Raw genomic sequence first — 18,003 nt, 5'->3', positions numbered from 1 at the left:
GGCCACAACAGTGAGAGGCCCGCGTACCGCAAAAAAAAAAAAAAACAAAAAAAGAAGTTATCCATGCCCAGCACTGGCTAACTGGGGACACAGAATGTGCACATACAAACCACCTGAGAATGTAAGGGACGGGCCTTGGGGTAGAGATGTTTTAGGTACAAGAGCAATAGGGATTTTTGCTCTGTTCAATTCTTGGGATTAATATATTCTCTCGTTCTCCTTCTCCTAGCCCCTTTGGCTTCCAAGGCAAATCAAGACAGAGGCTTCTGGGTAGCCCTGTGTTGAATTAAATGTTTAGTTGGCCAAATTGGTCAAATTCCTGGAACCTTAATTCCTTGGGCCATAATAAAAGGAGGTGACCACGTCACCACCTCCACTGCCCCAGGCATTCTGAAACAAGTGAACACGACCATCTCACAAAGAAAAATACTCTTGTAGGCAAGCGGTATACTGAACTGGGAAATAACATCTTACCAATCTCTCCACTTAAAATCATCAACAGCAAAGCTTTAAGAAACACTTTGATTAATGTCCCCAGGCTTCAAACCTTGGCCTCACCGTCTTAGTCTATATTCTTTCCCTCAGGGATCAAGCTCCTCCTACTGCCTCCTTTGGTCATATGCCCCCTGACGCCTTCTGGGCTCCTGCCCACACCCTGACAGTGGCCTCCTGGAGCAGCTGCTCAGAGAGAGCCTGAATCAGTTCCCCATCTCTGTTTCCACCCGCCCCAATTCAACAATGTGCCTAATCCCGCCGGGCCATATAGGAGGCCCTCGGTAAATCTGTGCTATGTGAATGTACCTCAGGGATCCTTACGCTCACTCAAGTAGCTGAGCCTAGTGGGATTCTATTTCCAGGAATCCCAAGGATACACTACTATGCTTCCGCTCCTTAAGCTCCAAAGCACACTTCTGGGGAGAAATGAAGAAGAGATTAAGAATGTAAAAAATTATTTCACGATGCTTGGAGGGGTGAGGAAAGATGGCTAGCTGGAAGCAGTCAAGAAGAGACCAGCTGTTCTTGGTGTACAGTATCAGCACAGCCAACCACAGCTGAATGTGTTTTCTTTTTATTTGTTTGTTTATTTATTTTTGGCTGCGTTGGGTCTTCATTGATGCAGGCGGGCTTTCGCTAGTTGTGGCGAGCAGGGGCTACTCTTCGTTGCAATGCGCAGGCTTCTCATTGCAGTGGCTTCTCTTGTTGTGGAGCACGGGCTCTAGGTGTGCGGGCTTCAGTAGTTGTGGCATGGGGCTCAGTAGCTGTAGCTCATGGGCTCAGCAGTTGTGGCTCACAGGCTCTAGAGCACAGGCTCAGTAGTTGTGGTGCACGGGCTTAGCTGCTCTGCAGCATGTGGGATCCTCCCAGACCAGGGCTCGAACCCATGTGCCCTGCATTGGCAGGCAGATTCTTAACCACTGCGCCACCAGGGAAGTCCCTGAAGGTGTTTTCTGAAGTCACTGATGAAGAAATCTAGTCTGGGACTGGAACTCCAGCTGATGAGTGGACTCAGAAGTAACCAGCTTATCCAGGCCTACTGAAATCACCCGTATCTTCTTGTGGATAGGTGGGCGGGACAAGCACCCTGGATGAGAAGCTAAAGGGCCACCTCTTCTGCCCTTTTAGCAGCAACTTACACTCTCCCTGACTTGAGCAGCACCACCTTAGCCGCCGCACACAGTCAGTAGGCACGGCAGCTTGGTGACTCTAGTCTTCTGACCAGGAGTCATTCCTAGTTACATGTAACTAGAATTGAAACACAAAGTTCACACATTATATCCAAACCCTATTACACCTCTTGCTGTTTTGCAGAAATTTTACAAAACTGAAAGTTATAGAGTTCAACTAGTATATTTTTAAACTCTGGATTAGAACGTATACAGACTGCTCCACATTAACACTAGTAGTCCAATACCTCAGCACACTGCCGAAGGTCAGGTGTGTGTCCATATGCAACATACGTGCTGCTTTTTGTCTCAAGCAAAAACATAAAGAATCACGCTTATTCTATTTATCTAAAGATGTCCTAAAGTCTATCGTCAGAGAGTAACCACAATTTTCAGAACTTTCACTAACTTCATTTTAGAAAAGGACACTGTCAAACGTGCTGCCCTGATTTATTATCTATAGAGGTCATGCAAAGGGTCAAAGGTCATAGCTATTTAAACCCCCTCTACTCCAGTGATCATTTAAAAGGAAAATAGAGGGAAACCAAAGCTTGCCACATCAGAGAAACCACTGTCATCACAAAGATTTGGAACAGAAGGAAAGTTGGGGCCTCCAACTTTGGCAATGTCTCTTTTAAGTTGAAATGTCAGTTACTTAGAGCAAGTCTGGGGATTCATTCTGTTGGAATTTACCACAAGGAGTATTACCACAGACTTCTGATATGGGATCTTTGATTCTCTAAAGTTCATGAGTTCCAGCAGATGCGACACCCCTTAACATGGACCTTATGTCAAATCCTCACATAGATGCTAATTAGTAGCTACATTCTCAGGTCCTGACAACTACAATTATTCGCTGTACCCTGCTCTCTCCACGGTGCCATACACAGTACAGGTTAATAGTTTTTAAGCCTCTCAGACTTACATTCAAAATAGAGGGAAAGGTTTCCATTCAAGGTACAATGAAACAATTTAAGTGACACCACAAGGGAGCAAACAAACAAATCCAGAAGGTGGAATATTCTACAGGACTCGGTTTTTACAGTAAGTCACTGATATGGAGAGAAAGAGGGAATGAGGGCAGGAGGCTTGCTCGCTCTAGACTGAAAGCTGAAAGAGACACAACAACCAGATGTGATGGGTGAACTTCATGTGAATCACTGATTAGAACAAAATTACTGTCCACAGACATTCTTGACCTTCAGAACAATTTGATTTGGTATTAGGTGACACCAAGAAATCATAGTTTATTTTGTTTGGTGTGATAATGGCATTTTGGTTTCTACAAGAAAATGACCATATTTTCTAGAGATGTTTACTGGAGGATGTAGGGGCAAAATGACATGCTATCTGGGATTTGCTTTTAAATACTTTAGCAAAGAAAAAGGAAATGGGAGATTATATGATGTAACTGGCAAGATCTTGGTAACTGTTAAATCTGGGTGATCAGTACATAAGCGTTGAATGCCCTATTTTACTCTATTTTAAAATATGTCTACACTTTTTCATGTTTAAAAATTCATGTAGAAAACTTTGAAGCACTGAGCTAGAAATCTTTGGTAATAAAATGTATAAAAACTCCCAAATCTATAATATGGGAAAAAGTTTATAAAAACACATGGCTTTGCTTTTTCCTCTGTTTTAAAAAAATTTTAATTAATTAATTAATTTATTTATTTACTTATTTACTTTTGGCTGCGTCGGGTCTTCATTGCTGCGCGTGGGCTTTCTCTAGTTGCAGTGAGCAGGGGCGACTCTTTGTTGCAGTCCACGGGCTTCTCATTGCGATGGCTTTCCCGTTGCAGAGCACAGGCTCTAGTCGCGTGGGCTTCAGTAGTTGCAGCACGTGGGCTCAGTAGTTGCAGCACGCGGGCTCTAGAGCACAGGCTCAGTAGTTGTGGTGCATGGGCTTAGTTGCTCCGCGGCATGTGGGATCTTCCCGGACCGGGGCACAAACCCGCGTCCCCTGCATCGGCAGGCGGACTCTCAACCACTGCGCCACCAGGGAAGCCCGGCAGGTAGATTCTTAACCACTGCGTTTCCCTGTTAAAAATTTCCTGCCTTTCCCTGTTAAAAATTTCAAAGAAGTACAAGTTCTAGTGTCCAGGCTCTGGATCTCCCAGCAGCCACAGAGTCTGGGGTGACTCTTCTCTCTCTTTCCCCCACCCCACCGTGTATACTCCACACCCGCAGGGCAAAATGACTATACCTGCCAGGCCAACAGAACCAGCCGAAAACTGGCTTCAGAGAGCTCAGCCTCCTTATCATATTCCCATATGACTTCTCAGACTAGGGGCCAGGGTTGGTGGGGAGTGGGGGGGATGAGAAGCTTTGCTTATTGTAACACAGAGTGATTTTTCTGGCTTCTGATGTAAGGCAGGGTATAAAGATGATCCTTGTTAAATCCTACTACTATAAGGCATGTTCCTTGGATAGATACATACACATTCTTTTAATCTACCTTTTAATCTCATTAATAACTACATTCCTGAGTTCCCTCAAAGAACAGTTACTGCAATTTTTAAATAATAGCTTACTTTATATTCCATTTTACTCATGTCAGCGACACATGGAGTAAACAGAGCTCATTACTGGATAATACCCAAGTAGCTTCTAGCTCAGTGGCTACATACCCTCAGTTCAGGGGTCACAACACGCAAATGATGGGAAAAAATGACCCTTGCTTCCTCCTCCCCTCAGTATGTCAAATAATGACCTGGCAAGTTGGTCACTGTGACAGTGAATCCTTTTATTGCCTCACCTTGCTGGAAGCCTTGCACAAGACACTTGTCTTCTTCTTTCTCCCTGTCTGAAAAGGAAGGATAAAACACTAGACAGCTCACCCAATTTTTGAGATCTCTGTAAATTAAGTAACTACTTAAGTAGTAACAACAGCTAAAATCCAAATCAACTTTAGCATCATAAGAACCGTTACATACAGTTAAACCCTTTACCTATAGAGTTCATCATTCTTTTTCTACCTTACAATTGCTCTCCAACACAATGCATTTGTAAAGTCACCATAATCACTTGAATTTCTGGGTTATAAAAATGTGTGAATGCTCCCCCATACCCATTTCTGGTCTTTAAAAATGTTATTTCTCTTTTTTAATATTATTAATAGAATTACCTGGGTTGATTTACCTTATATATGTGATTAGATATAATGAAAAATACCTCAGGCTCAAGTTTAAATCATTTTTATTTAAGCACTGATTTTACAAAATGTGATCGTTCAAAAGGTGAACTAAATTTACGGCTTAATGTTCATGTGTTGATAAATTGCCTTCAAAATACATTGGAGCTAGATGTGTACATAAGACATTGGAGCTAGATGTGTATATAAGATTTTACATCGTTTTGGAAGAAATCACACAGAAGCAGCTGCTTTTTCAATAAACTTGGCCAGTTTCACATCTCTTTTGGTCAGTCCTCCACAGTCATGTGATGTGAGAGTTATCTGAACCTAAGAAAGAGAGAAGCAGCTTTGAAAACCCTGAGTTGCAATTCATGATGCTCTCCTTTGGTAGTTCAGAAATCAATCTATTACTCAATATTTACCTTTGAGAATTGAGGAGATTAAATGATTTAGAAAATACTACATTATGAATAAGCAATGCATTTCTAAAACCCAGTAAACTCCAGGCTGGGCCCAGCAGCCTCCTAGGGATAAAAAGGTTCTCTCATAAGAAGGGCAAATGAGCTACCAGAACCTCAAATCTTGACTCTTCAGGAAAAAAAAAAAAAAAGAGAGAGAGAGACACTGAGGTACCACTTTAACTCCCATTACTTTAATTACACCAACTATTTTCAAGCCACTGAGAAAAACTAAGCTATCAAATGTAATATCTTAGCAACCATGTTAAAAAAAAGCCCATTTCCAAATTAGGGAAGTGGGGGTGGGGTGGAGGAACAGACTGTTGCCTCTTGACAAATCAATTAAAAAGCAAAAACAAAATTATGGGCAAAGAGAGGCAACTAGGAAATAAAAGTTTATGCTGGTACCTGTATGCTCTGAATTATTGCAATTAAATCACAAAAATGTGAAATCTTCTTTTTTCAAAGAGGACTTTCAAAGAGATAATAGAAATCTCACAGAAATCTAGATGATAAGAAATTCCACATGGCATGATCACCAAGCCAAGGACACTTTTTGGGCAAGTGTTATTCTTCTCACTGTGCCCCCTTAAAACTCCTTGATGAAGTCTTTTCAGTCTGCTCTTTCTCTTAGGAAGGTCAGTTCCCACTGAGAATAGAGAATTTAATAAATAGTTCTTGAGCAAATTTATTAAATAAGGCCGTATCTTTCTTATTTGCTACCATCTCTTTCAATAATTTACCTTAAGAGGGTTTAAAAATTTATCTACATGATAGATATTCAAGTTTAATTCAGGAGTCTAATTTGGCCCAACTTTTCCATACTAGTGTCTGTAGAAGATAAGCATGAAAATAAAGAACTCAGTCACTGTTGTCTTGAGTAGATCTGAACATTTTTTTACTAATTTGCAGTAATACACAGGGATTCTGAGAGAAAGAATAAGAGAATATTTTCCTAAGCACAATGACACTTAGCTGCACAGGATGACAAGCAAGAAAGGAAGGAAGAAGTTTCTTAAACTCCATAATTATGGTGATTCCAAAATCAGGCAATTCAGTTACCTTGTTGTACACATTGAACCACTCCGGGTGATGATTCATCTTCTCTGCTTGTAGGGCAACTCGGGACATAAAGCCAAATGCCTGCATAAGATGAAGTCGAAAGTGATGACTGACAGTGCCCCCTGCCCTGGATCTGAGAGAGATAACAGAGCAACCCGACCAGAAAAAACATGGCTAGAATCCTCAGGGAAGCCTGGAGAATCAAATATGAAAGCGAATGCTCTCCACAGAGCTGGGGAAGCAGTGTAGCAGGACTGTGACCTGCTGCTGGATGGTGAAAAACAATCAGGCTCAAATAAACAAACCGGGAAATTGGTCTCACCCAGTGACCTGTCTGGGCTGTTTAATTTTCCTCAGGACGAGACTCTCCAAAAGAAGGAATAATTTCCCTTTAATTCAGTGTCCTGGATCTCACTACCTGGCCCCAAATCTTAGAAGTCACTTTTCTTGCAGCACTGCTCCTTTTGTTTTTAGTGACTGGGTTGCTAACTAAGGCATCGACCACAAAGACTATGGGAAAATGTCTTGTGAGTGTGTCTTAAGCCAAAGCTCCGGTAGAAATGAACAACCATCCCATCCGCCAGGCAGGACAGAAGGGGGTGAGAGACTGTTTTCATTGACATCCAGAGTGGAACAGAAAAGATGGGCTTGCCCACTCAGGGTCTTCTTGCTACTGCCCAGCACTGCCATTTCGAGGAGAAAGCACTCCGCCTTGGGGCAGAAGGCTGCAGAGCCAGCCACAGGCATAAGTGGGGGCCTGTAGGGCACTGTCTTCATACCACAGGGAAAGTGCAAACCTAATTTTGTTAAGCAGAAGGCAAACTTGTCCTGAGAGGAAAAAAACCATTTTTTTGCTTGCTTTCAAATTTTTATGAGGGTAATTGCAAACAGTAGAAGAGTTTGTCTCTTCCGTGTCCATAAGGCAGAAATACTTGGTAAGACTCTGAGGAAGTGGTACATTAATTACAAAGTTACAGTGGAATTCACAGGCATTACCCATTACAGCCACATAAATAAATATTTAACTTCTTTACCCCTATCCAGAAAAAACAATCTGATGTTAGTTGCGCTATGTTTTTTGGATCACCAAATGACATAAGAGTGCATTTCCAAGTTAACAGAAATATGGAAGATGCCATTTTCAAACAATTCTGTCATTCATAATGGTTCCTATCTCAGAATCGATTTTATTCAGGATAAAGATTTCCATTTTGACACTTAATGCCTGAAGAAGAGTCTTCCCTATTAGGAAAAGGAAGGAAGTTCAAGAAAAATCCATTTAACTATGTATGGAATTATCAGTAGGAAAACAATATTCACTCTCCCACCCCTTCTCATTTCACAATTTGATTTTCTATGTGAGGGGAAGGAACAAGTCAAATGAGAAAGTTTGTTTTAATAATTCAAACACAGAGTTAACCTGTATTAAATTATTATGAGAATTTTTACCCTGTTTGCCTATAATGCCTTATTCTCATTTAGCTTTAGAAGATTTACAATTTCATCACCACCCCGAGAGACATTAAAGACATGGATTTCTTTCTTTTTTAAAAAAAAAAATTTATTTATTTGGCTGCACAGGGTCTTTAGTTGCAACATGCGGGATCTTTAGTTGCAGCACGCAGGATCTTTTAGTTGTGGCATGCAGTATCTTTAGTTGCAGCACGCGGGATCTTTTAGTTGCAGCATGTGGAATCTTTAGTTGTGGCATGCGGGCTCTTAGTTGCAGCATGCAGGTTCTAGTTCCCTGACCACAGATTGAACCCAGGCTCCCTGCACTGGAAGTGTGGAGTTTATTTTTGTTTGTTTGTTTTTTGGTTTTTTTGTGGTACGCAGGCCTATCACTGTTGTGGCCTCTCCCATTGCGGAGCACAGGCTCCGGACGTGCAGGCTCAGCGGCCATGGCTCACGGGCCCAGCCGCTCTGCGGCATGTGGGATCCTCCCAGACCGGGGCACGAACCCATGTCCCCTGCATCGGCAGGCGGACTCTCAACGACTGCGCCACCAGGGAAGCCCTGGGACTGTGGAGTTTTAACCACTGGACCACCAGGGAAGTCCCAAGGACATGGATTTCTGAGCCAGGGATTCAAATCCCAATTCTACTACTCAACTGTCATGTGATCTAACTCTGAGCCTCAATTTTCTTATCAGTAAAATGATGATAATAATAAAACGGTCATGTAATTATTTTTATTAAAAAAAAAGAGAGAGGGTGGGAGGGAGGGAGACGCAAGAGGGAAGAGATACGGGAACATATGTATATGTATAACTGATTCACTTTGTTATAAAGCAGAAACTAACACACCATTGTAAAGCAATTATACCCCAATAAAGATGTTAAAAAAAAAAAAAAGAGAGAGAGATGGGGATATAAGAACACTTAGCACAGCACCTGGCACAGAATGCACATATTGCTACCACTACTGTTTCTGGCCAAACGACATACCGTAAACCTCACAAAACATAATGGTAAATGAAAAGCCCTCCCACAGACTTGAGAATCTAAGATTCCAGTTGCTTTGTCTCAGAAGAATGGCTCTCTCCTTTTCCCATGTGCGATAAACAGAGACTGACACACATATACTAGACAAAGATAATATACGGTGGAATAACACTTTGATGCAGACTGACTGGGGAAAACAGCTGAATAACAAGAAATCAGGTGGGCACAGTCACTGTCTAAGTTCTTAAGCCCTGTAGCCACAATTTCTTTGAACCAAGCTATCCTAAAAGGTCCAAAGTGATGCTTAGAATCCTTTAACATTGCCCAAGAGCCAAATGGATCTACTGAATGGATGATCTGAACATGATCAGAAGTGCTCCTCAAATCTCTGACCACCAGCATGCTATCAGCGTAGTAGTAAAATCTATTCCATCACAAATATGACTTAAAAGAGAACATCCATATCCTAAGAGGTACATTGATCAAAGAAAAAGCATCTACCCTATCTACATACAATGTTAAAAAAAAAAAAGTACATCCAAACACCCTCCAAATTTGTATTTTCCTCAGTTTTGCATATTTCCCTTCAACTGTCACCTAATATTTACATTTAATAAAATATCGAAAAGCCTGATAAACAATTTACACAGGATCCTAATTCTTCCTTAGGGAAAGAACACTCTATCTGTTATGGGAGCAAAAAGATAATTCCAAATCCTTCTTCCATATAACAGAACAAATTAATCCTCCAAACATTTAATTTTTTAAATAAATTTATTTATTTAATTTATTTTATTATTTTTTGGCTGTGTTGTTTCTTCGTTGCTGCGCGCAGGCTCTCTCTAGTTGAGGCGAGAGGGGGCTACCCTTTGTTGCTGCACGCGGGCTTCTCATTGAGGTGGCTTCTCTTGTTGCAGAGCACAGGCTCTAGGTGCGCAGGCTTCAGTAGTTGTGGCATGCACGCTCAGTAGTTGGCTAGGTGCACGTCCTTCAGTAGTTGTGGCATACAGGCTCGGTAATTGTGTCTTGCATGCTCTAGAGCACAGGCTCAGTAGTTGTGGCACACGGGCTTAGGTGCTCCGCGGCATGTGGGATCTTCCCAGACCAGGGCTCGAACCTGTGTCCCCTGCATTGGCAGGCAAATTCTTAACCACTGCACCACCCGGGAAGCCCCAAACATTTATTTCTAAATCCACAAATTAACAACATCCATAACAATACACATTCACATTAAAGTAAAAGAACTTCTGCAAGGAAGTTAGATGAGTAGGTAGGAGAGGGAAAAAGCAAAACCTCAAAGGGGAATTTTGATTATATGGAATACAATAAAGAAGGAATATGACTAAACAGCAAACTTGGCAGACAGTGAAAAACATCTGTCCCTTCTTTCAAAGATTTATTTTTATAGCCCTAGCTACTTGTTACCAGGATGCCAGTTGGAATCTAAAAGCCTTGAGCTAGCTAAAAGTACAGGCTTTCTAAACCATTCCATCAAAGAAATCTGCTAACAGCCCAAGGCAAAATAGATACCAGCAACCCAGTAAGAAGCTTAGAGAACAGGACTGAGAAAATGGACAAATGAAGTAGAAATCAACACGAGTTTAAAATAATTAGAAAATAATAAATACAGAAAACAAAATACATCTAACATATAGATAACCGTTGCCAATAAGAGAACAACAACTTTAAAAAAAAAAAAACAGAAGAAAGAAAAAAACTGGACATGTAATTCAAGAAAAATTTCCAGAAACAAAAGTTTTAAGTCTATAGATTGTAAGAATTCAGCCATGTCTACACATTCTAGTGAAGTCAGTGAACTATGAAGATAAAAAAATTCTTTTGGCACCTAGTCAAATAAAATCAGCTCACCTATAATGTTGAAAAGAATCTGGCTGACTTCAAACTTCCACATATCAACATTCAACATATAAGTTAGAGGAGCAATGCCTATAAAGACTTTAGGAAATGAAAACGTGAAGAATTTTATACCCATAGGCTTCCCTGGTGGTTCAGTGGTTAAGAATACACCTGCCAGTGCAGGGGACACAGATTCGAGCTCTGGTCCAGGAAAATCCCACATGCAGTGGAGCAACTAGGCCCATGCGCCAGAACTACTGAGCCTGCACTCTAGAGCCTGTGAGCCACAACTACTGAGTCCGCGTGCCACAATTACTGAAGCCCGTGTGCCTACAGCCAGTGCTCTGCAACAAGAGAAGCCACCGCACTGAGAAGACTGCGCACCGCAACGAAGAGTAGCCCCCGCTTGCCGCAACTAGAGAAAGCCCACGCATAGCAACGAAGACCCAACGCAGCCAAAAATAAATAAATCATTTAAAAAATAAAAAAGAATTTTATACCCAGCTAAACCGTTGTTCAAAATTAATGCAAGAGACATATGTTTTTTAAATGCAGTAACTCAGGGAATAATTTCCATTCACCCTTTTTGAGGAAATTTTTATTAAAGGATGAAATATAAGTAACTAAGAGATGAATGCGGAAACTATACCAAAGGTATTGACAGTGAGTAATAAATTCATTCAGCTCTAGAAATACATTTTAAACAACTGTGGGGATTATAGTTACAGAATAAAATGTAAATGTTATAAACTATTAAAAGGGTTTAAGATAATAAAAATAGGGAAGGTAGATGAAAGTTTAAAAAAAATCTTTAAAAGCTGAAAGATCAAGTGTTAAAGATATATTTAAAAGTATAAAACATAAGCACTAGAACTAAAAAACAATATGAACTAAAATTTTAGTTCCTAAAAGGAAAGTAGGAAAAAGTAGAAGTGTAATTTTGATGATGCTTAGTGGGGAGACCACTATCTAAAGAAATGCTAGCTAAATGCTATCTAAAGAAATGGAGGATTACATTTGCTATGTAAAACTATAGATTTAATAGTATCCACAAGAAGAACGAAATTTAGAAGAAAACAAAACAACTTAATTCACAATTAAGTAAAGGAAAACACAATTAAAATGCAACAAAAAAATCCTACAATCCATATAATGATTTAAGATAAGGGAGAAAAGAGTATATTGATTCTGTCGGGTTTTATAAGACCAAACACATTTCCAATCAATAAATGTAAAGAGCCTAAATCCAACCAGTTAAAATTAAGAAGAGAGAATGTTACAATGGATCACAAAGCAAAACTCAACCACCAGAAATAAAAGGACATAGGCAAATGTAACTTCTTTTAAGAAATCATAAGGGTAATTTAAATTATAAAGTATATCCACAATGAGGATGAAGACTGAGTAACTGTGAATATCTATATTGCAATAACATAGCATCAAAATCAATGAGACAGAAATGACAGGGCTCATGGGCCAAAGAGAAATATTTGTAGTTGGAGACTTTAATTCACATCTCTTGAGCCATGGCAGATTAAGTGAATAAAAGTAAGGATATGGACTACTTAAAAACATAATTTAAAAGGTAGATGTAATCGATGTATTTTAAACTCTAAAACTTGAGAATATAGCTTTTAAAATATATTTGGAACATGCACAGAAACCGAATATATACTACCCCACAAAAAAAATCTCAAAAATCAAAAAGTAGAAAGAGTACTGATAACATTCTCCAATAAAATTAAAAACAAAATCAGGACACTAATGTAGCAAAAAGTACTACCTGAAAAAATTTTAAATTCTTCTTTTAAAACTCTTGGGTCAATGTTCATTGCAGCACTATTTACAATAGCCAGGACATGGAAACAACCTAAATATCCATCAACAGATGAACGGATAAAGAAGATGTGGCACATATATACAATGGAATACTACTCAGCCATAAAAAGAAGCAAAACTGAGTTATTTGTAGTGAGGTGGATGGACCTAGAGTCTGTCATACAGAGTGAAGTAAGTCAGAAAGAGAAAAATATATACCATATGCTAACGCATACATATGGAATCTAAAAAAAATGGTACTGATGAACCTAGTTGCAGGGTAGGGAATAAAGAGGCAGACATAGAGAATGGACTTGAGGACATGGGGTGGGAGGGTGAAGCTGGGGCGAAGTGAGAGTAGCATCAACATATATACACTACCGAATGTAAAATTGTTGGCTGGTGGGAAGCAGCAGCAAAGTACAGGGAGATCGGCTCTGTGCTTTGTGATGACCTAGAGGGGTGGGATAGGGAGGATGGGAGGGAGGCTCAAGAGGGACGGGATATGCGGCATGTGTATGCATATGGCTGATTCACTTTGTTGTGCAACAGAAACTAACATGGGACTGTGAAGCAATTATACTCCAATAAAGATTTTTCACAGAACTAGAACAAAAAATTTCACAATTTATATGGAAACACAAAAGACCCCGAATAGCCAAAGCAATCTTGAGAATGAAAAACAGAGCTGGAGGAATCAGGCTCCCTGACTTCAGACTATACTACAAAGCTACAGTTATCAAGACGGTATGGTACTGGCACAAAAACAGAAAGATAGATCAATGGAACAGGATAGAAAGCCCAGAGATAAACCCACGCACATATGGTCACCTTATCTTTGACAAAGGAGGCAGAAATGTACAGTGGAGAAAGGACAGCCTATTCAATAAGTGGTGCTGGGAAAACTGGACAGGTACATGTAAAAGTATGAGATTAGATCACTCCCTAACACCATACACAAAAATAAGCTCAAAATGGATTAAAGACCTAAATGTAAGGCCAGACACTATCAAACTCTTAGAGGAAAACATAGGCAGAACACTCTATGACATAAATCACAGCAAGATCCTTTTTGACCCACGTCCTAGAGAAATGGAAATAAAAACAAACAAATGGGACCTAATGAAACTTCAAAGTTTTTGCACAGCAAAGGAAACCATAAACAAGACCAAAAGACAACCCTCAGAATGGGAGAAAATATTTGCAAATGAAACAACTGACAAAGGATTAATCTCCAAAATTTATAAGTAGCTCATGCAGCTCAATAGCAAAAAACAAACAACCCAATCCAAAAATGGGCAGAAGACCTAAACAGACATTTCTCCAAAGAAGACATACAGACTGCCAACAAACACATGAAAGAATGCTCAACATCATTAACCATTAGTGAAATGCAAATCAAAACTACAATGAGATATCATCTCACACCGGTCAGAATGGCCATCATCAAAAAATCTAGAAACAATAAATGCTGGAGAGGGTGTGAAGAAAAGGGAACACTCTTGCACTGCTGGTGGGAATGTGAATTGGTACAGCCACTATGGAGAACAGTATGGAGGTTCCTTAAAAAACCAAAAATAGAACTACCATATGACCCAGCAATCCCACTACTGGGCATATACCCTGAGAAAACCATAATTCAAAAAGAGTCATGTACCAAAGTGCTCATTGCAGCTCTATTTACAATAGCCCAGAGATGGAAACAACCTAAGTGTCCATCATCGGATGAATGGATAAAGAAGATGTGGCACATATATACAATGGAATATTACTCAGCCATAAAAAGAAACGAAATTGAGCTATTTGTAATGAGGTGGATGGACCTAGAGTCTGTCATACAGAGTGAAGTAAGTCAGAAAGAGAAAGACAAATACTGTATGCTAACACATATGTATGGAATTTAAGGAAAAAAATGTCATGAAGAATCTAGGGGTAAGACAGGAATAAAGACACAGATCTACTAGAGAATGGACTTGAGGATATGGGGAGGGGGAAGGGTAAGCTGTGACAAAGCGAGAGAGTGGCATGAACATATATACACTACCAAACGTAAAATACACAGATAGTGGGAAGCAGCCGCATAGCACAGGGAGATCAGCTCGGTGCTTTGTGACCACCTAGAGGCATGGGATAGGAAGGGTGGGAGGGAGGGAGACACAAGAGGGAAGAGATATGGGAACATATGTATAACTGATTCACTTTGTTATAAAGCAGAAACTAACACACCATTGTAAAGCAATTATACTCCAATAAAGATGTAAAAAAAAAAAATTTTTTTTTTTAATTAAAGTAGCTGAAAAAAATCAGAAAAACGAAACAAAACAAAACAAAAAAACAAAAATAGAAAAACTCAGATCAAAAATGAAATCAATACTAAAGAGAAAATAATAATTATTAATTATTATTTATATTAATTAATAGAAATTAATAATGTAAGCATTACATATGGATACATCTAAAGCAATAATCAGAATAAACATCTTTAAATACTTAAATTATCTTAAATTAATGAACTTTAAAGAATTAAAATAAATTAATTAAATATCCAATCAAGAAAGTAGATAAATAACAAGAAAATAAATTTAGGGAGGAGAGCAGGAATGAATATAAATAAAGGGAAAAGCAAATGTAAATTAATTAGGAAAGAGAAAAAAATGGTATAACTACTGAATCCAGAAGCTGTATCTGGAAGAAATATATAATAGAAAATTGGTTGCTTCCTGTAAAAACAAACAGAAAGGGCTTCCCTGGTGGCGCAGTGGTTGAGAGTCCGCCTGCCCATGCAGGGGACGTGGGTTCGTGCCCCGGTCCGGGAAGATCCCACATGCCGCGGAGCAGCTAGGTCCGTGAGCCATGGCCGCCGAGCCTGCGCGTCCGGAGCCTGTAGGCAACACCTTTCTTAATGGGGAAAGACTGGAAGAATTCCCATTGAAGTCAAGAATAAAAGAAGCCAAAAACATGTCAATAAGCTTCTTATAAACACAATGAATTAGAAAATACACTGGAAGAAAAGTTCCCATCTAAAATGGCACCAAAAATTATCTAGGAGTAACCTTAATAAGAAATGCATAAATTCTACATACAAAAAACTTTAAACCACTACTAAAAAACAGATGGTGGAATGGTGGTTAAGATTCCGCCTGCCATTGTAGGGGACATGGGTTTGAGCCCTGGTCCGGGAAGATCCCACATGCCATGGAGCAACTAAGCCTGTGCACCACAACTACTGAGTCTGCGCTCTAGAGCCCGTGAGCCACAACTACTGAGCCCACGTGCCACAACTACTAAAGCCCGTGCGCCTGGAGCCCATGCTCCACAACAAGAAAAGCCACCACAATGAGAAGCCCGCGCACCGCAACGAAGGGTAGCCCCCGCTCACCACAACTAGAGAAAGCCCGCGTGCAGCAATGAAGACCTAATGCAGCCAAAAATAAAAATAAATAAATAAATAAATTTTTTAAAAATAGATAAATCTTACTAAATTTTTTTCTGTATGACAATAAAAGTCAACAAATTAAAAGAAAACAAACTGTATTTGCAGTACACATTTCCTTAGCATATCAAGAGATCTTATATAAATTAATAAGAGAAAGACCAAACACCCAATTTTTTTAAGTGGGCAAAGGACATAATAGATAACAGAGAAAAGAAATCAAATGGTTCTTAAACGTAAAAACTGCTCCATCTCATACATAAGAGGAGTACAAATTAAAACTAAGTTATATGTCAATTTTATCTCAATAAATCGGGGTGGGGGGAACTAAGTTAAACCTATCAGTTTGGCAAAGATCAAAAAGTTTGATAATATTCTGTTAGTGAAGATACAGGAGAAAAGGCACTCTCATATTTTTGGTGAAAATAAATTGATATAATAATCACTATGGGGGCTTCCCTGGTGGCGCAGTGGCTGAGAGTCCGCCTGCCGATGCAGGGGACACAGGTTCGTGCCCCGGTCCGGGAAGATCCCACATGCCGTGGAGCGGCTGGGCCCGTGAGCCATGGCTGCTGAGCCTGCGCGTCCGGAGCCTGTGCTCCGCAGGGGGAGAGGCTAAAGCAGTGGGAGGTCCGCGTACCGAAAAAACAGAAAAACAAAAAAACAAAAAAAAAAACAAACAATAATCACTATGGAAGAGAATACAACAACATTTATCAAAATTAAAAATGCCTATGCCCTTAGGAAAAAATATGATTACGTCTTTCGGCCAAGCAATTCCACTTCTAGGAATTTGTCCTGCAGACATACTCACACATAAATTACAAGAATGGTCACTGCAGCACAGCCTGTAACAGCGACAGGCTTGAAAGAGCCAAATGTCCATTAATAGAGAGCTGATTAAAATGTATTATGGTACATTTATTCACTGGAATACTATGTAGCCATTAAGAAGAAGGAGAAAACTCTTTATCCTCTGACTAGAAATACCTCCAACATATATTACTAAATGGGAAAAAATGCATAACAATAGTCTATAAATTGTATAAAAAGAAAAGAAAAGAAAGTATGTGCATTAATATCTCTGGAATGATATATAAGGATCTGGGAATAGTGAATGATGGGGGGGTGGAAAGGGAGAACTGGGTGGTTGAGAATCAGGAACAGGAAGAGGCTTACTATACTCCTTGGTACCTTTTGACTTTTGAACCAATATATATATGATCTACTTTAAAAGTCAGTTAGCTTGGGAAAAAATGAAGAAGCCATGCAAATGAAGGTCTCACTGTAAAGGGAGCTGGGATCCTCCTGTGATGTATGTAACCTGGTTCATATTAAAATATTTTGGCTCACATTAACTTCTTAACATATGCCTACCTGTTTAGGTGGGTTTTTAGTGCCAATTTATAGCATAGTTTGTCTATGAGCCATGTTCTGTTGAGCCACGGCCATTTCAAACAAACATATGTCCAACAAATAGCATATAATGGCTGATAATGGTTTCAGTCTTTCCTCTATTGCAAATTACAAACGTTTTATGAACAAGTCCATGAATGCATGATGAAGTATGACTTTTTAAGTCACTCTGCCATTTTATGGAATGTAAGCATTACAATCACAGTAAATTGGGCCAATGAAGTTTGTCATTTGGAAATCTCCAAACCATCAGCAATTAAAAGATTTTTCCATGAACCCCAAATCAAGTATTCTTTGGGAACTTTAATTTTCTTAAAGTTCCTTTTGTTTCAGTTTATTCCATGAAAATATGAAAGACTATCAGATGCACAAAACCGAAACAAAAATCCTGTATTGATCTGTGAAATGTTTAACAGCACCCTGAATTTAAAACGCAGCTTCAGTCCAAATAACACGATTTATTAAAGTTCTAAGACTTAACTTCTAGCACATATTTACAATATGAATCTGTCATTACTCAGAGCAATTCTCTTTGATATGTTCTTTAAATCAGCTGCCTTTTATATTTTGATTATAGACTATTTTAATTATGCACGAAAAAAGAACATATCTCCCACTAAGAAAATGAGCACCAGCAACTCCAAAGTAATTTCCCCAGTACAATCTCCATTAAGCCTCTAAATACTTCCTTTACTAATTCAATGAATTAGAA

General features: G+C 39.4%; 1 protein-coding gene across 1 annotated transcript in view; it reads right to left on the bottom strand.

The window, feature by feature from the left end:
* Window positions 1-4,879: 4,879 nt before the first annotated feature.
* Window positions 4,880-18,003, bottom strand: part of PCBD2 (pterin-4 alpha-carbinolamine dehydratase 2) — a 50,245-nt gene continuing 37,121 nt past the window's right edge. Inside the window, exons 3-4 of the mRNA XM_082652369.1 lie at window positions 6,324-6,404; window positions 4,880-5,130 (exon numbers count right to left, since the gene is read on the bottom strand). Coding sequence (XP_082508495.1) covers window positions 5,035-5,130; window positions 6,324-6,404 — 177 coding nt within the window. The 3' untranslated portion in view covers window positions 4,880-5,034. The remainder of the gene's footprint in view (window positions 5,131-6,323; window positions 6,405-18,003) is intronic.

The sequence above is a fragment of the Grampus griseus genome (genome assembly GCF_964374135.1).
Source record: "Grampus griseus genome assembly, chromosome: 3".
In the NCBI taxonomy this organism is placed as follows: Eukaryota; Metazoa; Chordata; class Mammalia; order Artiodactyla; family Delphinidae; genus Grampus; species Grampus griseus.
Note: the sequence above shows the minus strand (reverse complement) of the source record. Positions and strands in the feature narration are given on the sequence as shown.